The sequence below is a fragment of the Xiphophorus hellerii genome, chromosome 7 (assembly GCF_003331165.1).
Source record: "Xiphophorus hellerii strain 12219 chromosome 7, Xiphophorus_hellerii-4.1, whole genome shotgun sequence".
NCBI lineage: Eukaryota > Metazoa > Chordata > Actinopteri > Cyprinodontiformes > Poeciliidae > Xiphophorus > Xiphophorus hellerii.
Window position 1 is genome coordinate 8,876,740 of NC_045678.1, and position 27,999 is coordinate 8,904,738.

The 27,999-nt window shown below is 40.0% G+C and overlaps 1 protein-coding gene across 1 annotated transcript; it reads right to left on the reverse strand.

Annotated features, from left to right (window-relative positions):
• Positions 1-233: 233 nt before the first annotated feature.
• Positions 234-26,249, reverse strand: fhip1b (FHF complex subunit HOOK interacting protein 1B). Its single transcript, XM_032568116.1, has 12 exons — positions 25,892-26,249; positions 20,618-21,158; positions 17,701-18,105; positions 16,695-16,925; positions 14,028-14,273; positions 13,524-13,691; positions 12,942-13,021; positions 10,530-10,699; positions 8,301-9,665; positions 6,515-6,693; positions 6,053-6,215; positions 234-4,896 (listed from the first exon to the last, which is right to left on the reverse strand). The coding sequence occupies exons 2-12, from the start codon at positions 20,741-20,743 to the stop codon at positions 4,592-4,594; spliced, it is 3,438 nt and encodes a 1,145-aa protein (XP_032424007.1). The 5' UTR covers positions 20,744-21,158; positions 25,892-26,249; the 3' UTR covers positions 234-4,591.
• Between the last annotated feature and the right edge of the window lie 1,750 nt (positions 26,250-27,999).

Consider the following 27,999-nt stretch of genomic DNA (forward strand, 5'->3'; position numbering starts at 1 on the left):
TGAGTTTTATTGGTCAGAATGACTCATACCTTAGAGTTGGGCAAAACCAAAACCACTTTAGAGATTGCAAGAAATTCATAGTAAGAAAACAAAAATTCTGGATATGAATGTCTACTGAAATGTCTTTAATAACTTCTTTCTAAAGGAGGTGGCTGTAAATTAGACACAGAACTTGTACAATGGGTCAAATGCGGTTCTGTTTTTGAAAGCAGGCCAGTTTCTCAAGAAGTCCATTTTTAAGGCTGATTCTGTGCATATCGTGGCAAAGGCTCTCAGAGGAAGACATTACGTATTTAAAGTCCTAAATAGCTCCCACATATTTATGAGTTCCTGTCAAAGCAGAAGCTGGACAGTCTGAACCCATTTCCAGAACCTCCAGGTCTGGCCGGCTGTGACTGGTCAGGTCCAACCAACTCTCATTCTGCTGCAGTTGTGGCAAAAAATAATAATACATCTGTGATGATTAATGTTAGATATACATGTTTGCATTAAAGAATAATTTATTTCAAAAGGCAACAAAAAAAAAATGACACCAAGACAAATGTGATCTTGCTAAGCAATGAATTTATAAATTAATAAAAACTTCCCTTTGTAGTGTTCTTCTGACAGCTTTCCCACTATGATTTTTTTTTGTCAGTTTTTTCTTTTTCTTCCTCCTAGCGATTTCAAAATATAAAAAAATATTTACGACAACATTCATCGTTACATTTGGAAACCGTTTCCATTCTGCCGCTTATTCCACACATCTCACTTAGACCGACCGACTTGATTGATCTCTTCTATTTCTTTTTTTTTTTAAACAGTATTTACAAGTTAAAATCAATCCACATCTTCATTCAGCTCCAGGGCAGGGATACCAGAGTGTGTGTTGCATAGATTGCACAGGAGATGAAAAGTTGGAGAGAAAAAAAAAAAAAAAAAGATACAGAAAGAGCTTAAACATCCGATTATGGGGGGGAAAATAAACAAAACACTGCATCATAATAACACACCATGAAACAAATGTGTTTCAGTTACATTTTTCATCCAGGACAAAAGAACAATCTGAAGGAAAGTGAAGCTAGAAAACAAAACTTGTGTTTGCAGAGAAGGCGAGATGCAAAACGTTCTGAATTTTGGCAAAAATCTGAGAGTAAATTAAATTTTGATGAATGTCAGATCAACTGTAGTGTATATAATGTGCATAATGTGCTGATTGCCAGCTGTAGGTTCACCAATCATCACTATTTTTGTCAGGTAGTCAAAAGAGAAAACAGACAATAAAATAAACATAAAGCTTTTTTTTTTTCTTAATCTTTGATGTCTGAATTTGACGGAAAAAAGTCAACATAAATTAACTTTTTATGTTAATTTAAACATTAACATAAATGTCTTTGTCCTTCTTTCAAGGACAAAGAAGCTTTGATTGAATTCGTCATATCTTGTTTCTTAATTTTTTTTTTTTTGTTTTGCTTTATTTTGTCGTTTATTATTAGACAGACGCGCTGTGCTGAACAAAGGTGTGTTTACAGATCGGGAAGACATTAAAGCCCCTGGAAGGACATGTTCGCTCATCAAATACCTCCTTCTATGTTCACGTCTTTTATAATGTGTTCAAATGAGAAAGTTATATGTTTAAAAAAAAGTGGGAAGTGACTCAGGGAGTGTATACAAAGTTCACGAAGGTAACTCGAATTATAACAAAAGAAGATAAAAAAAAAATCATACAAGCCTGGTTGTTAATGTCAAACCTCAAAATAAAAGTTGGCACTTTCTAAAAAAAAAAAAAAAAACGAGGTTAAAGTATGGATGGATGATTACTGAGGGTAGATGTGGGAGCTGAGGGTTTTTTCAGGCGATTGTATTTGGTGTCCATGAATGCATCAAAGAGAAGGAAGGCCAGTGACTGGAATCGCTCGAGAAGCGAGAAACTACGGCCTGAATCCAACAAGACCCTTTACGATCGTGTCTAAAATCGGATCCAAATGGTAAAAAATTAAAAAGATAAAATCTCGAGTTTAAAATGAGGAACCTGACGAGGCCACCGAGGAGCGAGGCGATGGATGGCAGTGGGAAAACTTTACATGTAAAGAGAAACATTCAGTGGAGGACCTGCTCGTCTCCACACACTCCTGCAGGTAAAGGGGACGACGTCTGTGACAGAAGCTCATCAGTGCTGCACGAAACACGATTAAACTTACATTTCATTAAACCTGGCCTGAACCGGCATGCAGAAACCCTTTTCAATAAAAAACTGCGGGCTGGTATGAAATGGGTCTAGAAAGTCAGTAGAAAAGTGGCGTACAAATGTAATAAAAGATATGGCTTTAACAAGATGAAAAAGCCTTTTTTTTCTTCTTTCCTTTCTTAAAGGTAGGAGAGATGAAAATGTCAACAAAAAAAATTTGATTTCAGAGAAAAAGACTTAACAGGCAGTTTTTCTCTGCTGCTCGGAGTTTGGAGAAAGAGAGAAAGCTGGTATGTGCAAAGAAACGCGTCCCACAGTAAAAAGACGAGAAGAAGTGATCGTATCAATCTGTTCTCGAGAGGTTCTCCATCGTTTAAAATAGAGATGCAACGAGAATTTTCAGCTCGATAGTTCCCAAAAAGTCACCAGCCAATTAGAAACGTTTTGGGTTTTTTTTTTTAACTGAAAGCTAGACATTTTCAGTATAGAGTAAAGCTGGGAAGTAGAAAGATGTAAGAAGCTATTAGCTAGCTAACTAGGGCTGCAGCAGAGAGAGCAAGACTTAAAGCGAAAAACGTCATGGCGAAAACAAGCTTTTATCCATTTGAGCCTTCAACCGCAATCAAATGAAGAGTTTTAGAAATCTCAGAGTTTCTAAGAATCTACATACATATGCAATTAAACACTGCAGACTGCAGCTGTAGCGCTGCTAGCATGCTAACTGTAATAATTGTTAATAAAAAGATAGAAAAGACGTTTTTAAAGCGCCTTTACAGCATCTGCTCTGTCACACAGTCACCTCTCCACCTTATGCAGCTAATTATATTAGAAGGATTGAGAAAATATTTCAAATCATACTTGTCTTTTTTTTTGTCTATCAAAACTGATCCGCAAGAGACAAAACTGATATGACAGACTCCACAAAATCCAGAGATGAGAAATCAGCCCCAAAATTCAGATCGCTGCATCTCTATAATAAAAGTGCAGAAAATAAACCGTCAAGTAAATGAAGGGAGAACTTGGCAAAAGCTTCCAACACTGAACTGCAACTTAGTTCAACCTTCGATGCTATAAGAAAAAAAAAAAACAAAGCAAACAAAACAAAAAAAAAACGCTGATCAGAACTGGCTTCCTCACACACACGTTTAGATCTGGTACCTACCAACAAACTGAAGAAACAGTGGCTATGACACTAATTAAATCAATGTTAGTGTTTAAAACAAACAAACAAACAAAAAAAACATATATAGCAGCATGTTAATTTATGAGACAAAAACGTTCAGTCTGGCCTTTTATCAAGACACTAAGCAAAACTGTTAAAAACTGAATAGATGGCTTCTTGAACCCTTAATTTGTCGCTCACTTATTAAAAACAAAGAACTGAGAAGAGTGAATGCCTCAAGGGATTTTTTTTAACTAATTGCAAGTCAATTTAAAACTCTTAAAATAACAAAAAAATAAAACAAAATAAAAAAGCGACTTCACACAGTGCGGTCTTTTCTGTCCCCGGCTGCTTTATGGCGACGGACTGATGAGTCAGTAATGGCCTGAAGAGCTGGCGTCACCTTTGGAAAGGAGTCATTCATCAAAAAATAAACTTACACAATGGCACATGCCTACACCCACATGCTGCTGATATGTCAAGTAAATGGTGCAAATTAAAAGAAAAAAAATAAATCATACATAAAAATGGCATTTAATTACCTAACACTTTCCAGGACGTTCTGTAATTCCTTTACAGAAAGAAAAAGAAAAACTCCCCCTCTTTTTTTTCCACCAGTTTTTAGCTGTCGTTTCAAAACAATTAACTCTGATGATGTCACCAAGTCTGACCTGGTCTTTCCTTGACCAGGTCCTACACAGAAGATTAAACGCTCTGATGAAAGCTAAGACGGGCTTGATGTACAAATATTGATTTTTTTTTTTTTTAATATATATATATTTATACTTTCAATGTTTTCCCGCCAAGAAATATTTGGTGTTCTGTTTCCGTCTTGTTGTCTGTGCTACCTGAGAGCACGCTTCCTAACGAAAACATAAGGAGTGTGAACTAGCACCAGTATGTGCACCTACTTCCTTTACGATACCACGCCGTGGTGGGTTTATTTACAAGCTCCCAAATCTCAAGTGTTTAGCGAGACTTAATGTGCACAGAATGTAAATATAACCCATGATATGCACAAGCTCTTCTGTTAAAACAACAATTCCAGTCCTTTAGGTTTCCTATGCTAATTTTGGTAGAAAAATGCCACCGTTTTCCTCCTGTTTTTCTGTCTGCACCATTGCAGACTAATATTTCAGTGACAGAAAGTCTCAGTGCGCAAGTCTGGTGAAGGGAGAAATACGTTTTGCAGCTTCAAATGAATAAAAAATAAAGACGAGAAAATCCAGGAGTCACGTTTCAAAGGGTTTGTGTTTACCAATCTACTCCTCGGCCTTCTGGCTCCGAGGGAAAGGTAAAGTGACGGCGTGCTCTTGAGCCATGGCTGCCAGCTCTTTGAGGAACTCGCAGAAAATGACGGCGCAGTAGACGGCGTTTTTCACCCGCAGCGCCTCGGCTTGCTTCTCCAGCCCGGACGAGCCGCTGCCACCCCGGAACAAGGCGCTGTGCAGCGATTGGCCGCCGTCCCGGACGTGAGCGAGCGCCAGCTGAGCGGCGTGCCGAGCCCGCGTGGGGCTGTTGGTGTGTCGGAGGATCAGGTCTCCAAGCGACGGCTTTCGGCTTTTTACTGGGAAGTAGGAATGTCACAAGAAAATGTCATTGCAACGTTTCTAAATGTTTCTCCTAATAAAAGTTGGATTTATTTTCGGCAGTTTGAATAGCATTCTGATCATTTGAGAACAAAATATTGACCTTGAGCTGCTCAAATAGTAAATTTTTTTTGCAAGTTCCACAAATTGACGTTCATCTGTAAGAATGCGATTTAAAGTAATTTCCATATTTTGCATTTGTATTAACATAGTACAGCTCTGTTTTTAAAACCTGCAATTCTTGCATTGACAGACCTTTATTATTACCTTTATGTCGTTTGAAGAAAAATGTTAAATAAGACTTTAGATCGACATTTTAATGAGACACAGTTAATTAAAATTCTAATTCAAAAATATGTTATTAACCTTAAAGGGAAATTAAATAAAGGACCAGACGTCCAGTTCAACCCAAGTCTGGAATTGTCTAAAACCCAAAGAGGAGTGAAATGTGTGTCCACTCACTCAGTAAGTCAAAAACAAAAATACTGAGAAGTAACAGGTTACAGTGTAATGCTTTAGGATATTTTCTGTTTTAAATTATTAAAACTTAAAGCAAGTCTGGCACCTTATTTTTAAAAGTAAACACTACTAATTCAGTTTCATGACATTCAAAACACAGTGCAAAGTTTATAAAGCAAATAAACCGCTTTTCCTGTTGGTTTTGTCACAATATGAGTGACTGGAACTGCACTAAAAACTATTAACTGAATTATCAACAAGTCATATCAAAACAGAGAACAAATAAGCTAGCACTAGCCAAACACTCTGCAGAAGAAGCAGATTATTGATAAGTGAGTGGCCATGTCTAGTCAAATGTGTCTTTAGAAACGTGGAAGAAAATATTTGTCACCATCGAGAAAAACAGGTGCAGAGTACTCAATGTCACTGGTGGGTGAATTAACAAAAGCAGAATTAAAAAATCTCTACTGAGTTGGTATTGGGAACAAAAAAACAAAACAAAAGACGACGCAACCTAAAAATGTTTGTTTGAAAATAAAATGTTTCTAAGTAAATGAGAATACAAAGAACTTTAATCTGAAGTGTGATGATTCATTTGAACCTGAATGAACCAAACCGTTCTTCTTTCAGAAGAGCTCAGTCCCAACACGTCTCCAGTCCGCTTTCTGTGCTCACCTAGTGAATCAGAGCGCCGCAGTGGGGGAACTGCAGCAGCCATGTCGGTCCAGTCCACTTTCCCTCGAGCCACCAGGTACTGCTGGGCTTTCCTCAGCATGGCAGGGAAGTCTTCGTGAGAAGCTGCAAAAGCCTCAATGCGGTTCTTCACAGAACCTAAAACCTGAGGGCAGAAACGGAACAGAGAGCCTGAGCTGAAATGGATTCTCGAAATTTTATTTTGGTTGGTATTGTTTATAGATGTCACGATATGCCCAAACCAGTAGGCTACGATTGGAGTCTGGAATCCAATCAAAGTAGGAACAGAAAGAAACTTCTACAAATTTTAATTAGAAGAAAATATGAGGGTGTAGTTGGATAACAATCCCTGGAAAGAACCTTATCTGAAGAACAAACAGATCTTCATTCAGTCAGGACTGCGCAGAGCTGGGGTTCGGTTGAAGCTAGTAGGAGTTGGCGTACCTGGATCAGCGACTTGACGCTGGGCTGGAAGACCATGTTGGTGTTGAGCAGGAAGGAGCGTAGGAGGGGCTGAGGATAACAGGCCAACTGGGCTACGATGCCAGTGAGCAGGATGTTGACGTACAGCGAGTTTTGGAGCATGTTCTCCAGCTTGGCAAACAGAACCACCATGAATGGGCCTGCACAGAGGAGAACGAGAAAAGAAAACCAGAAACAAAAGGTTTTGAGTTAGAATGTGCGTTAAATTGTTCTTCCACTTATGGTTTCTGATTATAAAAACAAACTAGAGCTTTTTAATTCAGGTGAACATCTTGGGGATTCACTGACTATTGCGTGAACAGGAGGATGAACAGAAGCAAAGAGGATTCTGTGCAATCTGTTGGCTTCTGTAGCTGGGCAACCCTTTAAGACGCTGTCTTAAAGCAGATGCGTATTTTCTCAGTGTGTATTCTGTTTCAGTAAGTAGCCTTTTCTGCCTCTGAACGCTGTGGAGATGCTTTTTATTTTTCAAAGATGGAGAAATTGATCAGGTCTGACACAATTCGGAAAAATGTGTAAAAAAAAATCCAAACCTCAAGTTGCTCGGAAATGTGTGGTCACTGCTGGTTTGTCACTTCTACATCTAGTTTATTACAGCCATGTGTAGAGTCAACATCTGACAAAATTACACTTTGTGTAGCCTGGTTCCAAATCAAAAGACGGAAACACACGTAATTAGCTCTTTTTTTTTTTTTTTTACAACATTTTTTAGAGTTCTCTCAAAAAACTTGCATTACATTTGGATGGAAATTGGATGAAAACATATTAGCCACTGATGAACTTTGAATGGATAATTATTGGCTTAGATTCCAAAGAAAGAACAAACACTGATCGACATATACTAAGAAAAACATGATTAAGATGAAGCTTAATTTAGGGGATTTTCTATTAATTTCACCCGTAGACTGAAAAAATGACTAGGTGCAGCTTGCTAACAAGTGTAATAGAAACCAAGGAGAATTGCTCTTATTTAACAATGCACTCCATCAGACTGATGAACACCACCACCTGATAGACGGTTAAATAAACCTGTTGCGACAATGATACTTATTCAGTTCTCATCGGATTGTTGAAATGAGGAAAAGCTTTCATCTGAAGGTGAGTCATGCTAGTGTTTGCAGCTCATAGATTTGCTACAGAGGCTTACAAAACTATTCACGCGCCTTTACTTTTTCTCTTTTTGTCACAGTAATACCTCAGACTTTATTGTCTAATTAGTATTTAATTCTTTAGACCAAAATAAAAAAGTTCACACATAAAAATGTGGCATTTGTTTGTATCTGGTAATTCAGGTGTAGATCTGGGAAGAAAAGCTAAAAACAAACTCTCAATTTAACAGTATGTTCTGGCCTCGACCGACGTTTATGAAATGTTGATCATTTTTGCAGAACTTTGAGTTTGAGTTGGTTAGTCTCAAAAAATCTTAGTTATTGTTATACTGGGACAAAGGAGAATGGATATTTTGCAAGTAACTGTAAATGCCTCTTAAATGCTACTTTAGTTTGCTTCTATATTTTTCTACTGTAAAATCCTTGATAAATGATTTATAATTAAACATACCATGTTCAGAAAGTGTACACAGATGAAGGAAGATAAACAATACCAAGGGGGGAGCAATATTATTAGAAGGGAAAAAACATATTTGGTAATAAATACAGAGAGCTAAAGTGTTTTCCAGCCTAAAATCTGCTCAGATTTAAGTAATAAAAATACAACTAAGAACATTACTTGCCACAGAATAACTTACCAGTGTATGGCTGCGAGGCAGGCTGGTTAAGCGGTCTAGCAGGACTGCAGACTCCCACCTCGGACCCCTCCCCTTTGACATCACCAGTCAGTTTTGCGTTCAGAGCGGTGGAAAGCTGTTCGTCCTCCTGTTGCTCGGCGGACAGCGATTCTGCAGCGGCGTCAGACTGCAGGGAGGCGGCTTGGCTTCGCTCCTTCACCCGGTCCTCCAGCTCCCGCAGCTCCTGGGTGAAGGCCTCGATGCTGATGCCCTGACCGTTGGCGTCTCCGGGGAGCTGCTGGGGGTCGTCCGGCGCCTGTTCCAGCAGTTCTTCGATGAGCCGCTCCACAGATTGTTGCAATTGTTGGTTGGTTTCTGGGAGATCTGAGGATATGCTGTGCTGCCCTGAGATGGCCAGCGGTTTGGTATCGGGGGCAGGAAGCTGTAGAGATTTCACGTCGCTGCTGTTCCTGTAGCTGAAAATCGACTGGGGGACGGCGGCGTGACTGTGGGAGGAGTAAGAGATGGGAGAACCGTTCTGGTTGGCGTTCTCATCCAAGAACTGCTGCTCCCCCAAGTCTCTTTTGACTTTTTTCACTTCTAGTCCTCTATCCCGGCTGTCCGAACAACCGTCCGCCTGCGAGATTGTCCCGTTATACATCGGCTGGTAACTCACAGTGATGGTGGACGTGGAAATGTGCTGGCTTGGGGAGGAGGTGGAGTGTGAAGCCGACAGAGCGGAGGCAGCAGACGAAGAGGGGACGAGCGGCGGCACCGGTTTAGGAAGCAGTTCCTCCGTTTGAAGGGTGCGCTTCTTGGAGCGGGGCGTGAGACTGATGCAGTTGTTTTTGCCTATTGTGACGTCCCACTCACCGCTGTCCCGGTCCGAACTGCTCCACTCTGACCGCGCCGCCGCCACAACGGCAGCCCTCTGCTGGCCCAGAGGAGTGCCACCACTTCCTCCGTGCTGGAAGGAGAAATGCTCTGGGAACATGGCTATGGAGGCGTTGGAGGTGGGGGGAGGTGGAGGCGAAGGGGCTGCGTTCGGGGAAGGGTTTTCTCCGTCGTAAGGTGCGGACCAATCACGGCAGGACCAGGCGCAATGCTCGATTTCCCGACGCGCGTCCTTGAGGTACTCCAGGTACCCCGCGTCCCACTCCAGACACTCTGTGTGGGTTTGCTGCTGGTGCATGGGACTGTCCGGGGACAGAGCGTGGGACCCGGATGGACCAGGGTGCAGCGGATCCACGGCGGGAAGGTTAGATGAGCCCCCTCCTCCCGATCCGCCGCCGCCACTGCTGCTCTGCTGCCGCATGAAGAACGACAAGCGGGACGGGGTGCTGGGTCTGGGTGGAGCTGGAGCTTCAGTGCTTGGATTGTTCATGACTGTGGATGACACAGGAAACCCCAAAAACATTCACATCAATTGAAAAATATTATCTTTAAAAGAACAAATTCCAACTTGCCAAAATCTGAAGCTAGAGTTCGGGTTTCCAGGCAAATTTTTTTTTTCTATTTTGTTCCTGATGTTTCATGACATAAATCAGTCATTACCAGGGAATCTGCAGGTCAAATTTAAGACCTTTTTAACCGTTTACATAATGAATGAAATTTAAGACCTGCATCATAGAAGAATTTTGGCAGATTTTGCCAAAAGTTTTTGCACGTAGCTTCGCATAGGTTGGAAACAGAATGAGTAAATGGCAAAGGCGAACGTTGTCAAGGCAACTGATGAAAAATTTACACTGTACCCATGACAGACACAAAAAAGCTAACAAGATTTGCAGCTCATTAGCTGTAGCCTAATCCTCCTTGAGTCACAGAATACAATGGAGACGCCTGCGTACGACTCAAACTTTTGCCTGACAGAAAAATCCAGCAAGAAAAAAAAAACTCTATACAATATATGTAAAATATGAGTTTAAATAGTCCTGTCATGACAAAATATAAGACCTGTGATTAACGTATTTAAGCCTTATATATTTTTTATGAATTTAAGACAACTTAATGCCTTAATTTTAGATGCACAAAATACTTTTTAAGTCCTTTTAAGGATGTGCAGACACCCTGCATTTGTGTATGAGCAAATACAGAATCTTAACCTTTAAACCAACCCTTACAGACTACTTCACTGTGCCAAGGTAACAACCACTTTATTAAACTGTAATTTAGTTCCTTTGCAATCAATCCCGGTGAAACAGATCCAAATCGCTTTCCTCTTTCCTTTTCCCCCAGATGGTCGTCGCTCACCTTTGCCCCAGAATGGATTGTCGTCGTCGCGATCGGTGGAGCTCGATGCGTTCAGCCGACAGCACTCCGGGATCAGAGACAGGAACTTGTTCGCCGACTTTCCGTACATGTCCGTCTCCCTGATGGCACGACGCTGACTCAGCATTACATGGGTGCAGGGCAAAAGATACCTGGGAGAAAAACAGACACATGGAGTTTTGATAAGCTTTTTTAATTATTAATATGATTAGTTCTTAGTCTACACACTGAAAATACACAATACCCCCTGAACGTTTTTGTCATATATTTATATTTATGTATATTTGACATATTTTTGCAAAGGTAGCTCGTAATTGTGAAGTAAAATAAAAAGGATGAATGGTTTTCTGGAGTTTCTATACATAAAAATCTGAAAATGTGACACGCATTTGCAGTGTTGTATAGTAACGAAGTAAAAATACTTCACTACTTTACTTAAGTACATTTTGGAGTACTTCATACTTTCCTGGAGTATGAAAATGTTTGATGACTTTCACTTTTACTTCACTATATTTCCGAACTCAATTGCGTACTTTTACTCCGATACATTTTCAATGTGTGGTTTAGTTACTCGTTACAAAAAAGCGAGAGAGAGAAACGAAGTGTTTTGACCCCACCTACTGATTAGCAAGCAGGCTACCGAACAAAGTCGTAGCCTGCTTGCCTGGCTTGTTCATCACCTCCAATAGGATACACCTGTTTCGCTTCTCCCATTGTTGGGGAAATCAGAAATCGGAACACCTTGCATCGGGTGGGAGGGGGGGTCGAACAGAGAAGAGTGCTGCCCGCACTGACGCGGCTCAGGGATTACGTGACACGCAGCGCCGTGCCCTATAATCCACTGTAAGCTATGTAATGTGTTTTGAGGCAATTGACCAAAATCCCGGACAATTTTTAAATTCCCCCCGGACATCTTTTTAGGTCTGAAAAGTAGGACATGTCCGGGAAAAAGAGGACGTCTGGTCACCCTAGTTCAATGGGGGACAGAAGCCATAGCGATAGCAATTTAGACTAAATTTAACGAATATAGGAAAGGCATGCAAGTTCAAAACCACAAACCATTAACATGTGCTACTCTTTAAAACTGGAACAATTTATTAGCAGGTTTCATTTTGCCTGCACTTGGTTGGGTACATTATTTTAAGTTTATTTGACAAGTTTACCAAGATATAAGAAATGTCATTCAAACTTGCCTTGTTTTACTTTTTACTTGTACTTTTCATTACATTACTTGAGTACATCCATTTTTACAGTAATTTCCATACTTAAGTACAAGAAGTTTCAGATACTTTAAGACTTTTACTCAAGTAACATTTCAGTCAGTGACTTCGACTTTTACCAAAGTCGTATTTTGGAGAGGTACTTGTACTTTTACTTGACTCTGAGATTCCAGTACTTTATACAACACTGCGCATTTGTAGTTTCTCAAACTTTACTCTGACACAAATAAAAATCCATTGAAGCCACTTCCTTTCCAAAGTCAACTAATTATTGAACAGTCTAAAGAGTTGTGAAGGCTTTAGAAGTTTGTTAAAGGTTATGAAATAAACAGCATGATAAAACCAGAGGAACAAAGTACACAGGTCAACAATAAAGTTGTGGAAAAGTTTCAAAGAAGTGGTAACTTTATTCCACAGTAAAGTTGTGGAAAAGTTTCAAACCAGCAACTTTGGGCTTGTCAATCGCATAAAAAACATTAAAGTTTATGATCGTAACATGAAAAGAAAACTGAGAAAACTACGGGGTGTGAATGCTTTTGCAAAGTGCTGTATGTATACTTCAGCAACTCCATTTCTTGTTCTTATAAAAATCTACATTATATATGTATATATGGTTATAACCACACTTTCCAAGGTCCTATCAACCATTCTATTTATGATAACAGACTGGTTACGGAGAAGAGAAAGATGCTCTGTAAGCACTATGAAGAAACATTTCTGCACTGAGCTGAATAATTTCACACTGCTCATAAGACTGTCGCTACGTATGATTTGTTAAATCTTTATTCCATTTTAATCTGCAGACACAGCACTGAAGTTAGCATGTGACTCACACCTGCTGATTTGGTGGAAAACTAAAGGGCTAGTTCCCTATTTTTTTTAAGGAATCTTAACTACATTTTATCATCTTAAGTTCAAAATTTATGTTACTGACACCATGTTTTAGTAAAACATATTTCTTATGTATGCAGCTTTTACTCTTTCATTAGAAAACACTAAAAAGTTCTCTGCTAGAAAAGCACAATACCTAGAGAAGTTGAGCCTGGACTGAATTTTTGAGAAATAATTTCTTCCACCTTTCTTTCCATCAGTGATTTCTGAATCATAAAAAGTTTTCTGCTCATATAAGAGAATTCGCCCACAGTATCAACGCTCGGGAAAACTCGGAAAATACCTGAGAACAAGCTGCAGCATGATGTCCTCACAATGCAGGGACAGGAGAGTCCTGAACAGACTCAATGAGACCATGCAAAGCTGCAACAATAAAGAAACAGTCATACACAGGAGATCCATTCTTTTTTGTTTTACACTATTACAGCAGAAAAGTTTTTAAAAATTCTGACTAAAACTTTAAAATAATGTTTAATAAACGTATCCAACCTCTGTAGACACCAGACTTGCTTTAGCTTTTAAATAAATAACTCTGACACTCATGCAGGATGATGAAATCATATCCCATTAATAGTTTCCCAAACAGCCCATTGATCTAAATATTTCTTTTCTAGCCCAGAACTCGTGAGTCGGTGCGAGCATTTCAACTGAGATACATTTCTGAATATAAACATCCAACACAAAAGTAGGCTCTTGCAGCAAACACGAAGAGATTTAGTTTTCCTTTTTCGTTGTTGTTCTCATAGCCCAGAAGCTTCGCTTTTCTGCTGTCAGATTTTGCCCTCAGCCCACTCAGCGCCCACACAACCGTGTTCATTTTAAAGCCTCAAGGCTCTTTCATAAACAGATGCACATGTATACAGACCCTTGAATTGCTGCTTATGCGCGTGAGCAGCGTGTCCAGGATGGTGTCATTGTCATGGCGATGCAGCAGGATGAAGCGCAGGAAGGTTTTGAGGAGCGATGTTTCCGTTATGCTGCGCAAGAAAAGATCCAGGTAGGCGGTGCTGGCGATCATCTCGTCCACCGACGACTGCAGACACACAGGCGCGCGCAAAAACGCAGTTTAAAGAGGAACAATGTGACGAATCTTCCGGCCGAGGAGAATTTAGCAGAGGACAATTTCTTCGGTGGGAAGTAATTACTGATTCATCCTCTGACTCATCAACACCAATTGAAGAAAATTAAATTCTAAACCTCCACGTTTTTTGCCAGTTCACCTCAAAACACAAGAACATCAGCGAGTCGTTAAACAAAGTGGAAAGAATGTGGATTTCATCTCTCCTAAATGTTCTGGACTCCAGCAGGCAGACTTTAAAAACATTACACAAAACTATTTCTAAACCGGAAACAGAGTTCAGTTTCCAACCTTGTGCAGGGCGGGGCCCATGACGGGGACGAGGAAGCCGTTGTGGAGGTAATCCAGGAGCTGAGAGCGGACCAGGGGGTGTGCCACCTGCACCACGGCGTTGCAGAACTCCAAGGAGTTCATGAAAAGCACGAGAGACGACACGCCCATCCAGTCCTCCCGCCGCAGAGAATGCCAGTCGTCTCCACGGACCTCGATTTTCCTGGGCAGAGAGGAGTAGAGGGCGCTGAGCCCCGTCGCCAACACCTGCAGGAACGCAGAGAGATTCAGGTTAATAATCGATTACGAGTTAGTTTGAACTAAAGAAGCTTGAAAACGTCTGGTTACTAAACCATTTATAAACCAAAACAATACAAACAATTACTCAAAAAAAATTAGGAAATAATGCTTAATGTTACATAAAATTAATATATCACTTGTAGGGACATCCATGTGCATTTCAAAGTACAGAACGGAGCTCCTTGTCACTGCGTTTTCAGAGTCACAGTCTCTCATTAAACTCAATTTGTAATTACTGTCCTATGTCTGCCAGCAAAGGGGCTGCGATTTGCTCAGGCAATTTTTAAAAATGATGAGCTACTTTCATCTGTACAGTTTGCCTTTTTGTTCACCCTTCCCACTGAAGTTGATGCACAAGAAAAACAAAAAACTATAAGCTGCGGCAACTCCAGGTCAAATAGTCTGCAGACGGCTGTAGCAAACTAGACGAGTGTTGAAAAGTGTGTTGCTCATAATTAATTTGTGATTTAATTGGATTTTACTTAATTACTTCTTCCCACGGGGTCAGGTTGGTTTAGGTAACTTTCTGTTAACAGCATTTTGTTGTTGAAGTGTCAAAACAAAAGTAAAAACAGAAGAAATTTGTAAGAAGAAAAACCCTCTCAGCACTTAGGTTGAACCACAGTACTAATGCAGGACATGTGATTTCAGTGAACTGTAAAGGTAATGAATTTTAATCACATATATCAATTTTAATGATTTAGTGATACTTTCTGAAATTAAATCAGATCAAAATATGGGGGAAAATAATCCTCTGTTTAGACAAAATAATTAAAGCTATTTGTATTAATATGTCCTAGGTAAGATCATAGTGTGTGTGTATGTCTATTTAATTTTTTGAACACACACCAAGCTGTCTACATCCTGTCAATAACAGCGTAGATGCATATTCGTGTCTTAAAGTAGGCCTTGAATGAGTAAAAGTGGTATTACGTGAAACACAAATTCTATATTGCATCATAAATGTTGAGTGACAACTTGTAAAACATAAATGTTAAACCTGTGTATGAACACTTTATGCTTCTGGATCATTTAACATTTTTAAACCAATTAAATTTTAAAACTCAAACTATGATGTCAGAGAAATCCAAACAATAAATATCTAGAAACATTAGTTCACTTTGAGAAATTACAAAAAAATGACGTCTAGAAGAGGAGAAAAGGCCAGTTATGGATGCAGAGGGAAGGTGCTGCAATGACTCGATAACAGACATCTCCTTTGAAAATGTCATGCAAAGCTGAAAGTAATGGGTTAGCACGCAAAGACAGAAAAAAAACAGCGCAAGTCAGGCGTTGGGTCCTCCATGTTTCCTCCACTGGACCTTTCCAGAAATAAGTAGGTCATCTTGAAACTGCTGGGAGGACAGTGAGCAGAAATAGCTGAGCCAGCTCACTGCCACCATAGTTCACAGAAAAAGTCAAAAGATGGAAGTAGTGACCACTCCTCTGAATCTGGCATAAAAGCGCCACACTGTTTTGATTCTACAGGGAAGGTTTATCTCACAATGGCTTACCACAATTTAGAATAACTGCCCTGAAAAGTAAACATGCAAATTCTCACTGAAAAAAAAATCATTAGGACTTTAGCAACTCTTTATTCTCATCTGGTGGCAGCTAAAGGGAATTGCAAGAAGGTGTGCAGATTTTTTTGTTAACAGATTTTTTTAAAAAGTAAATATTTTAATAATAAATCAGCTGAATCTGCCTTTTTTAGTGGTAAACTCCAAAATAGTGACATCTCATAAAGTGATTTCTTATCCGGAAAGGCTAGAAAAACTGAAGCGTTCACTGAAAAAGATTGACAAAAATCAAACAAAAATACAATAAACCCACATGCACATCATAAGGATCCCTTTTATGAGATATTCCTCTTAACATGCAAGCGTTCCTTTGAGTGTAGAGACTATTTTGTGAGATGGTCACAGGAAACTACGTGATAGGATGTAGATAAGGGTGGCTGATCTGTCAGAGTGCATAGTCATCTTCTTCTGCAGCCATTATCACGCATCATCACTAATGCATTAGAGTTCCAGATCCCACATCCTCCTCTTTCTGAAGAGCAAGAGTCAGACAGCAAGCCAGGGTCTCGCTTTTTGAGCTGTACTCAGCTGCTATATTAATAAAGAGGTCAGCTTCTCTTCACTATATATCACTTTGACGCAAGAAGTCAAAATGGCATTATGTTTATCCGGACGATGCTGTATTACATAGTAGAACCTCAGCAAAAAAAAAAAAGATATTACCAGTCAGTTTGAAATCATCCATAAAAACACAAACTTCCTCCATATAAGAATTTTGATATTAAGCTTTAATCTTTCTAAATGTTTTGTTTTGTTTTTTGAAAAAAAGAAACCTGGCACTAAAACAAAAACAAATGTTGAGGTTTACCGGGCAGAAATAGGAGTTTTCGGCGATGTGTCGCGCCACTGCCTCGTGACTGGCCGAGGCCGCCATCACCAGCAGCAGCGCATCTCGGGCCTGCTGGCCAATGGCTCCGTCCCGGTGGATGAACGGCACGAGGAGGGAGAAGATCAGCAGGTTGGTGGAGCCCTGTTGGGCCGGCGCAGCCTGGAACAGCATCTCTAGGACCACCGGCTGCCGGGCCATGGACACGCAAACCTGTTGTGGATTCAAAAAAGTAAAAAAAAAATTTAACTAATAAAAACACAAAGGTTTCAATGAAGTTCAAAGCAAGCATTTAACAAGAATAAAATATTATAGATGACCAATTATGCTTCCTTGAGGAGGTCAATATAGGTCTATAGGCTACACAAACATGATAATTTTTTGCAAAGTATCATTCTTGGGTTGTGATATTTCAGTCTGTCTATCTCCTTTCAGAAGATATTTTAGGGCTCTTGTCACTTTAAATCCACATAAGCCACGCCTACCAACTCAACGTTTACACTCGCAGGTGAAAATAGCTGCAAACAGACGTGAAATTATACAACTGAACAGCTTTGAAAAGCATTAGTAGAGCCTCCTGCAGCAAGTGGTTTCTGGACGGCAAGTCAACAGCAAAACACTTGTCTTTTCCAGCAGCTATTGTACGGCGCACACAGCTGTAAAACCAGCCGACTACACATGCTGGAGCTCTGCTTGGGTTGCTAGGTGATGAGTTGGGCTTTGCTGGGGTTGCTGAGTGAGGGACAGTGCCTGCTGATTTGTGACATTACATTCGGGAGGGTTTTTGAAAAGGCTCATTTTCCAGACGCCAAAAAACAACTTATTGCCAAAATACAGCTGTGTGTGTGTTTTTTTAAGAACTTAATCTATTTTTAGAAGCTGTAGAAACTCAAATGGAGGTAAAACACTTTAATTTGAGCAACAAAAAAAAACAAAACTCAAAAACACAGTTATGAAGTATACCAAAGATTTATTTCTTTGCGTGTACCTGATTAAGCAGCAGTACTAGGCTGTTCTCCAAGGCCGGGGGACAGCCGAGTTCTGGGTCGGCGCATGCTCCCAGCAGCCTCAGCAGGGGGTGGAGAACAGCTGTGTGCTGCAGCAGAGGCTGCTGGGACTGGCCGATGAGCATCTCGAACAGTTTGAGCAGGGCCCCCTGGCTGTCCGGGTCCAGGCCGCGCCAGAGGTGCCATTGAACCAGGCGCTCCAGGATGTTCTCCGTGACGACCAGCTCCAGGATGGGGCCCATGGGCGCCACGCAAGAGCCGCCCTCTGTGCTCTCGGCGGGACGCTCCTCCGCCAGCAGACACAACATCTGGTCGGTGTTGTTTCGCACCGCAGTCAGGTCGTCGCTGGAGGATGACGTTTCTCGCTGATCCAAAACCCAAGAGACCTGACGAAAAAAAAAAAAAGTTACAAGGATGATATCCTTATAAAGCTCCTTGTATCCTTAAAATCCTTTTTTGTTAAGACATACAGCTCTTGGATTACCTCAAGTTCAAAAATCACATAAATATGCAACTACAAAACATGCAACATGAAAAAATTTGTAAAATGTGGAAATATTTCCACTAGTCTGTATGTTTAGATTCGGTCCAGCACACTTAAACTGAGTGGATAACTCTTTACTGTGAACAAAAATCAAGGTAAAGAACAAGATTATTATTAAACTGAGAAGTTGACTGCCGAACAGTTAGGCCTTTCAGTTCCTGAAGATTGAAGGAAATGGGATGGACACAACAACAAAACCAAGGACAGATGCAGTCAAGGCCAACTGAACCACTGAATAGTAAGGAGAATTGCTGCCTTCAACACATTTCCTCTGATTCGAATGCAACTAACCTCCCATTAGAGCAGGCTTCTGAAACTCCAGTCCTCGAGGGTCACTGTCCTGCAGTTTTTAGATGTGCCACAGGTACAAAACACTGGAATGAAATGGTTTAATTACCTCCTCCTTGTGTAGATCAGTTCTCCAGAGCCTTAATGACCCAATTATTCTATTCAGGTGTGGTGCAGCAGAGGCACATCTAAAAGTCGCAGGACAGCGGCCCTCGAGGACTGGCGTTTGAGACCCCTGCATTAGAGCTTAATGTGGGTTCTTAATTCTGTTCCAAAAAACCCACAGTCCGCCATATTTTATATGAATCTCTGCTCCAGCACAAATGACTGCATTAACTACTTAGAATGGTATCAGGTGCAACAAAAGTCTGTTAATCACCTATTAAAACATACAGGACATGGGGTTAATAACCTGGATGGAGAATCACAGGTTTGGAGAACACAGTCAGCATTTTAAAATTTAAGATTTTGATACTAAAGTTCTTTCAGTGAGCTAAAAAGAAACAGGCCATTAACTGGTATCAAGACATACTAAGGTTTTAAAATGTTTTAGTTAACATCTTACAACTTTTAGGCTACGTTTACTCGCGAGTGCTGTCAGGAAGCTACTGGTATTTTTGGATGTTAATGGATGAAATTACTAATACATACTATAAGAAGTATTTAACAGCAGTCTGACACAATCATTCTAAGATAGACAATAAAGCATCATTTGAAGTGCTAAATGTAACAAGAGGTTTCACAACATTATCACAAACAAGTGTGATGTGCAGTCACCATGAGTCGACACAACGACCAGGGTTTGGTTAGCCAACATGACAAGTCGGAACAACTGAGTCAGTGGTGAAGCTGCACATGTGCAGGAACTGAGATGAGTTAACACACAGCCAGCAAACAAACAAACAAAACAGGGCAGATGTTCGCCCACACAACCAACGTCTACTTATTGTCTTCTCGTTGTAACCACTGCTCACGCCCTCGTGTCGGAGGGAGAAGAAATTATTTTTAGAAATTTGCAACATCAGCACCACAGCTACTTCTTCTGAAAACAATTTTTTTGTTGAACAAAAAAGCATCCCGTTGAGAGTCCGGTTGAAAGAGCAAACATCCAACAAAACAGTCTAATGCTGCCTCCAAGCCATTTAACCCATCAGGAGGAGGCAGCGCTGTGGAAGCCATAACGCTTTTTATCCAGGGACTGGACATGAGCCAATCTGGCTCCTTACGTTAGCACTGGCACGGCCCATCTAAAGTGTTAAAATCTATACTTCCTTATTGGTCAGATCCATAAAAGCACTGACAGACTGTAAAATGTATAGCCGTCTTAGCTATACAAATAGACCAATAGTTCAGTAGCTAGAGGTATGAGCAAACATGCAGTTTGATTAATTAAACAGATAATATAAGCTTGTTATAGTTGTTGATCTATAAATACAATAGCAGAGTGGCAACATCTAACTCTGAACAACAGGGAATTGAAAACAAGAACTAAATTCAATGTCTGTGTTGCCCTGGGATTAGTGTTTGTACTCAAGATTATCATACAGTGACAATATCACACTGGCCTATGCCTAAGCACAAACTAATGGTGGAACTTAGCTTATGCTAACTAAGTTCCACCATTAATTAAATCTAGTTAATTGCAGCATCTGTAATTAATTAATTGAATAGAATCGGTTAAAGTCCTGCTCATTTAAATAAGCATTTATTGAATTTTATTTAAACAAGCAAATCCTTGAAAATGTACAATATGCATTTGTAAACATTTTATTTGGACTTTATTATTTTATTATCTATTTTCCAAACTACTACTTCAGATGTGACCCAGATCATTTGTAATAAAGATGTTTTTTCCCCAATTAGGAGAGTAGATTTAGTGCATGAATTAGCTGAGTAGCAACCAAGGCTGCAACCATCAATAACAGGAAGCCAGTCTTTTCTTTTCACAAATTATATTCACCAAATTAGGTTCAGTCTGGGTTTATTTTTGACTTGTATCTAAAAAATGTCTTCCAGCAAAGTAAATAAACAGAACTGTGAGCGTATGGCGTCGCAAAGCAGCGCACCTGTCTCCAGTGGTTCTCAAACACCATCAGGCAGGTCTCCGGGTCGGCAGTGCACGGGCTGGAGGGGGCGGCGGAGGCGACGGCGCTGCGGCCGGACCGTGGGTTCAACCTGCTAAGCCAGCTCATTCCGAACCCGGCGGGAGGCAGGTGAAAGGTCTCACAGACTCAAACACCAGGGAGGGATGGGGGGGAAAGAAAACAAAACAAAACAAACAAAAAAAAAAAGCAAAAAGGGAACTTCTGAGTCCAGACACAAAAGCGCCCAGGACAGAAAGCAAGAGCTCAGGAGGGGAACTAAAGGAGAAGATATGGACAAATATAAAGGAAAAAAGAAAGGGAAGAGGGACGGAGAGGGGAGGAGAGGCGATCCCAATCAGAGAAAAAGGACGACGCTTGAACGAGCTGTCACTGCCGATCAGCCAACTCCAAAGGGAAGGGTGTTGCTGATTTAGAAACTTTGCTTTCTTGTCCTCCCGGTGGACGCTGTCATCCAGTCTGAAGCCAGCACCACTCCATAGCCGGTCAGGACGGGTACACCTCTCTGTGAAGACAAACAGATAAACGACTCCTTACTTTAAATCTACAGCTTTTCTGTACCACAAATTGATGATGAACAAACAACCGCCATAACTAGGGTAATGTAACAATTTGTACTTAACTAGAACTAAAATTCCTTATTATGCACACATTGCTCCATTACATATCTGCAAAAACTGGAACAAAGGATGTCAATAGAATAATTTTTAGTCCATTACAAATTGATTTCTCTGCAAAAACCTAAGAAAATAAATGTCCTAATTTCTATATTGTCAGATTTCTTGCAAGCCGCCCATCAGAAGGAAAAGAAAAAGACAAAAACAATTCAAGTATGTAGAAAAATCACCTTTTTTCCCCCCCAACAAATATAAGTAAGCCTCTGCAGTACGCTGTTACCAGGGAAACTGTTTCAGTCCTCTAGTAGAAAAAACTACAAGTCCCGCTCATGTTTACTGTGGAAACTGGGAGGCTACTGGCAAGAGAAGCAAGCAAATAAACAAGTGTTCATGCTTTAAGTGACAAACTCATTCATATTGTTGCATCCTTTCTCTTCACAAGCATACAATTAAAAAGAAAATGTGATATATATTTCAGATATTGAACAACTTTACATTTAATAATCAATACATGTTAAGTGTAAAAGACAAATCTATAACGTTGGATACCAAATTTGTGTTGTACTTTCAAAGCTTAGTTGTTCAAAGAGTAACAAGTTTAACTATAAAACAAAAGGAAGTAGCACTAAAAAAAACTGGGATTTCCAGATATAAGAAAGCCAGTTCAGTTCACACAAATTTAACCACATCACAAACCAAACTTATTATGAACATTTGGTTACAGGTGAGTTCAGCGCTGCCACCTGCTGACTCAGCAGCGGCTCTCTCTGCGGGATGAAGATGCAGACGGCGGCAGAGATCGCCTCCATCAGATCCTCAGAATGAAGCTTGAACTTAGTTTCCAGATGTTGTCACAGTATTTTTATAAGAGCGTAAAGGTGCCAGGTTAGTAGCTTCAATACGCAGGGTGACGCTGATCAGTTGGATGGATAAAAAAGCCCGACATCATGATGCATTGTCGCACATTACTCCAATAGACTTTTTTAAAGAATGTTTTCGTCAATAGTTGCCTTTATTTGACAGCAATCCGACAGGAAGGGGGGAGAGATATATGGGCCAAGTGAACAGAGGATGGCAGTCATACTCCAGTCTGCCACGGTCTACAGTCTCTACATACAGACATCCGCTAGCCTTTGCTGGAATTTTCTCTTTGGTAAATTATTTACATTTTTATACAATCTGAAGCTGTTTGACGAACTCACCTGGTTCATCTTTCATTTTATCGGAAAAATTTGTTTCGTCACGTCATTGCGACTAGTCGACTGGCCCCGTAAAAAGTCATTTCAGAGTAAAGAATCAACTAGTCGACTAGTTGGTGCAAGCCCTAATTTAGCTCCATCAGCACTGACTAGCTTCAATGTCCCTGTTAAAGAAAAGCATAGGCACCATGTGTACGATGTGTTTTCTCAATATGCTGCCATTATGTCCAGGATAACACTTGGTTGCACTTGACTTAATGCAGGAATATCATAGTAAAAGGGGCAGCACCCAAACAAGTGTAACATTTTTCATTAGTTCAAAATCGTGAAAATCATGTGTCCTTTGACTTCACAGTTGTGCATGATGCTGTGTTGGGCTATCACAAAAATACACTGAAGTTTGTGGCTGCAACATGGCAACATTTTAAAAAGTTGAAGAGGTCTGAATATACTAAAAAAACATCCTTAATCCATCAAATTGTACATTTAGGAACCCATTTGACTTGTGCTTGAACAAAAGGATCCATTACAGGAAACCACCCTAATGAGTCAGTAAGCTAATATGTTCGGTGTTACAATAAGAAATGTCATCATTACAAAGATTTGTAACATGCTCCTCATTTCCACATGACATGGATAAATGACTCATGATTTCCACTTGGGATCAGACACAAGAAAAAAGAAAACCTCCATCCAGAACTTTCTTTTATTTTCTCTCAGCAGCTACACACAAGTGGTTCTGAAAAGAAGCCAGGTCACTGTTTATCCTTTCGTTTTTCCGTTTAATGATTAACCACTCCTTATTTTAATAAGGTCAGCATATGAGTTCGTGCAGAGATCTAAGGATATGAATGGGGGGAAAAACACAAAAAAAACACCTCAGGAATACTGTTTGACTAAGATTTGTCCTCAATATTTATGTAAATTCAGTCAGAAAACCTGAAGTACTTTCAACGAAAATACCCTAAGCTCGACATGCAGATTTCAGCGCTGCAGAACACGGAAATTCAAAGTTTCTTTAACTTGCAGGTCACACACAGCATCATAACAGCGCTCATAAAACGAGTTCAAAGTGCAACTGCAGATACCACTGAAGGGAGGCGGCGTTCCTAAAGACCTGAGCCGAATATCAGTGATCAAGCTCACCATTCTTTAGGCCTGAGTATTTCCACCTCTTGTAGCAGATCAAACTCTTAAAATAGGCTAAAAGTGGGGCAAGAAGTTTTGTTTGTTTTTCCAGAGTTGCTATGATTTCACACAGTGGACAAACTGAAACAGACTCCAGCTTAACCAGTATCCTTCAGGGTTTTTTCACACCTGGTTGTCTGGTAGACTTGGTTCGATTGAAAAGCAAAAGTTCAACATTTGTTGTATGTTCAGCTGGTGCGGTTCGCTTTCACACTGCACTGTATCAGATGAGCCAAACTAATTGAAAAACCTGTCCACCCCCTCGCCTGTGGTGGCGCTGCACCAAGAACCACTGAAGGAAGCAACGTGAAAACCTCTGAAGAACACACTGAGCGCAACTTCCTTCTTCACCAAATGTAAACAAAAACTTGAGTGGCATCAGATTTTAGCTGTGGTAAGATTTCTCTTTTGTCTTTGGTAAAAGACCACAAGCCACTTCTTCCGCTAGCGCCAGACTTGCGTTTGTTTTGGTAGTCCGCTCGCTTCCTGCTTTTTGACCAAACCGAGACCGTCACAGTCTTCTCCTGTTGTACTAGGGATACACGATATAATCTGCACTAACATCGGCATCGTCCGATATCATTTAACATAACGGTATTGATCGAATAAATAAAACTGAGCCAACAAAAATATTTATTTTGATGCCTTTGTAATCGAAGAAGGTTAGTCATGTGTTGAAGTGCAGGATTGTGGGGAGAAGCGGTGATGAATTCAGCGGTGTATTGCTTTCTGTCAAGGTGTCGAAAGGGTAGTGAAATGTAATGTGTATAATATCGGTAAATATCGGTTATTGGCCATAAGAGATATATTAGTATCGGATATCGACACTGGGCCAAATTTCCATAAGCGCATCCCTATTTTGTACCTCTAACCTATACCAGTCTTCACAGATAACATCAGAGTTTGTTGTGACTGGAAAGACACCAACAGAAGTCATTTCAATTGATTTAACCATTTAGGAGTAACATTTCATTTGTTTAAAACGTTTATCTAAATTGCAGTTTACCACATATGGCAGCTGACTGCACCAACACACTTCCTGCAACATGATCCAAAAACAAAATTTGACAGCCAGCTTTGAAAACTGCTTTTAACGTTTTCTTATAAACAACAACCAGGGAGTGAACTTTGTTTATGTCGGTATAAAATACATCATCGGAGTACTGGTGTGCGAAAGTGAAACTTGGATGCCAACAGCTGAATAGAAAGACGGTAGACAGGAAAATGTTGGGTAAATGCAATCAATACCATCATTACATCTAATCAGAGACGAAAGGCAGCCGCACATCATCCATCTGCTATAGACATTCAACATTAAAGTTGTGAGAAATACTTTCTACACATTTGCACTTCCTCAAAGGGTGACATGTGCAAACATTGTTATCTAAATATCAGATAAGAATAAAAAAAAGTGACCAAATAAACCACCAGAGATAAAATTTGCACACATGTACAGATAACATCTTCTCAACAGTGTTTGCAATTTTACCCACTACTTATCTGTCAAGAAACAGGTTAACGGGTTATGCAAGTGACTGTGAATTATATGTCAGCTGGGACTCTAACCAGCACACTTTTATGAGCAAGGCAGACTCATATTTGATGGAGACCAAAAGCATAAAAGTAGTAACACTAGGCAGACTTTTGGGTAGAAACTGAGAAGTCTCAGAAAATAAAATCTTTTCTACCTACTCCTTTACTCTTTTATTTTTTAACAGTGGTTGCATATTTTATATGTGAAACATAAAAACCCAAGAAAAGTCCGCTTTACTTTGATTCACCGTGGGTTTTATCAGGTGAGATGACAGAATGGTTACTGTTTAGCCCCAGAGTTTAGAGATAACAACCGGAGGAATGTGTCCGAGTCAATTAAACTAAGGAGGCAGGAGTTCAAAGGTCGAATCTTTCCTAGTGCTTTTACATCATATGTTCGTGTCAGTCACTGCCTTTGACAGAAAGTTAACGCTGCCTTTCTGATTAACACTTTCATTTTTGTATTTCTTTTTTAGACCTGCCATTCTGCATTTCAGTTTAACCAGCCCGCAGAGGCGTTTTCACCGGGCGACGTCGGAAAAACAACAATCGATGCAATTCAATTTCGAAACGATGTCGCGACCTAGTTTACACTGTCAAATATTAACTTATTCTATCTCAAAAGCCCTGTATTAAACATACCTGGCCAAGAAAGCCAACACACACGCGTAAATCAAGAAAGCAACACCAAGAATGCGCACCTTGTTTACGTGCAGGAGTCTCGGCAGCTGTAGAAAGAGGAGCAGATTTCCTCGGATAGCTTAGCTGCCTGCTAACGCCTAGCCGTTGATGAATTCCACAATGTCAGAGCAACGGACGGCTGACGGACACGAACGCAGCGCAGAGACAACCGGCGGACTGCTCCACACCGACCCGGCGACGCTAACAGACTAACCACTCCTTCTTCGGGGCAGCTGCGCATCCTGCTAGCGACAGATAAACATCCCATTTGATGATTTCTCAAACACTCTTCCTTCTCCCGCAGCCATCTTACTTTAACTCCTCCCACACGGCTTCACTGAGTCACGGCGACGCTGCTCGCAGCTGCATGGTAGGTATGGAGGGTTTGGAGGGGCAAAAACCCGAACCGGTTCCGATAAATATACACTGTGTGCTAATATTTGTGACATTATGGAGGTGCGATGCTGCCACTCTAGGAAAAGAAAACTGGTCATTTTGTAGTGTAGACATATTTTTTGCTTCAACAGTAGACCGCAATATATTTCTATGTTATATTTCATTGTTATAACTCGATAACATTGAAATAGCAACTAGTTTGGGCTTGTTGCTGAAGGTTTTGGACCTAAGGAAGCTTAAATAATTTTAACCATCCCAGTCATCTCTTAGTAAAAGTCAGCTGATTCTGTTTGTGAGCACTATGCTTGATTATCCCGCAGAACGCATGGATTCCATCAAAAGATTTGACATATTTTATAACCCAATTTCAAGATTTAACTGTGAAGATTTGCTTTCTCTCTATTTGAGCAAAACATATATATTTTACAATACAAATTGTGACTTTTTAACTGAATGAAAATAGTTTTTACAAATCTTTTTTTTTTTTCTTTCTTTTATTCTCACTACCAAAAAAGGCGAACACTGAATGCGGACTATTTTGTGACAATATATAAATCCAAAAAATGTATTTTGGGTCACAATATTTCACAGATACAACTTGAAAAGATGATCAATTGTATGTAATTAACTTGAATTATCCCAGTACTTTGGCTATTAACAGCTCCAAGCATGATATTGGCGTAACTTGAAAGTTTTCTTCACATCTCCTTCAGACGAAATCAGTAGTTTTGATATTGGACCGTTTTGACATTTTGCTGACATTCCAAATATACATTATGGAAATACGTGCTAATGCAGTGGAACCTGTAAATATGAGCACATCTGACTATATGTAGTTGTTATTTTTCTTTTAATACAAACAACTCTAAGTGTCATGAATTGGACTCTGATGCCACACTAGCAAGATCACGAGCAACCCCAGAAGGGACCGTAGTTTTATTCTGCCAGTAGAACATTTCCTTATTCACATTCAGTCCATCACCAATGAGGATGTTGGTGGTAAAAATCAACATTGTTTTTCTAAAGCCATCAAAGTGGTTTGTGCAATCCAGGGAAGAAAATTACAGAGCTCCACCCAAAGAAAGCTGATGTCTTACCTCCATAATCTGTGTAGAAACAATGTTATGGCAACATGTTGAAGCAAAGGCAGAACTCAGTGTCTATGCAACGGGTTCTTTTGAATAGTAAGGCAGAAGACAGGATACAAGGGTTACTACTTCCAAACACAGAAATTTAAGGTGTCTCTGGTGTTGCTGCAGTTCAGCTTTAACAAAAACTTGATCTAAATTCAGTTTGGTCAGGATAAAGTTAATTAATCATGTTCATTGTTAACCATGAACTCAGTTCAGATGTCCAGAGTGAATTTGTTTTGGTTCATTAATCATTTTTTTTGTCCAAATAAACTTGGTTTATGCTAATTCACAAATTAACATCCCTTTCATTCTCTCCTTTGATCTTTTTTTGCATAAATTGTGTTTTATAATGGCTAGATTCCAAAAAACACTGCTCTTATTTGTACACGTTAATTCTTTTGTAGATCTGAATTTTTGAAAAAATGCAAGCAAATGAAAATATCACATTCACAATATAAAATGCACATTATTAGTATCCATAAAGTTTTCACACCTAAACGTAAAAAAAGCTATGTTTGTCTTTTACTGTGGTGGCAGCATTTGCTTCCATATTTGTTTGGAAGCAAACAAATGTGGTTCTTTTGCTTGTTTGTTTTTTT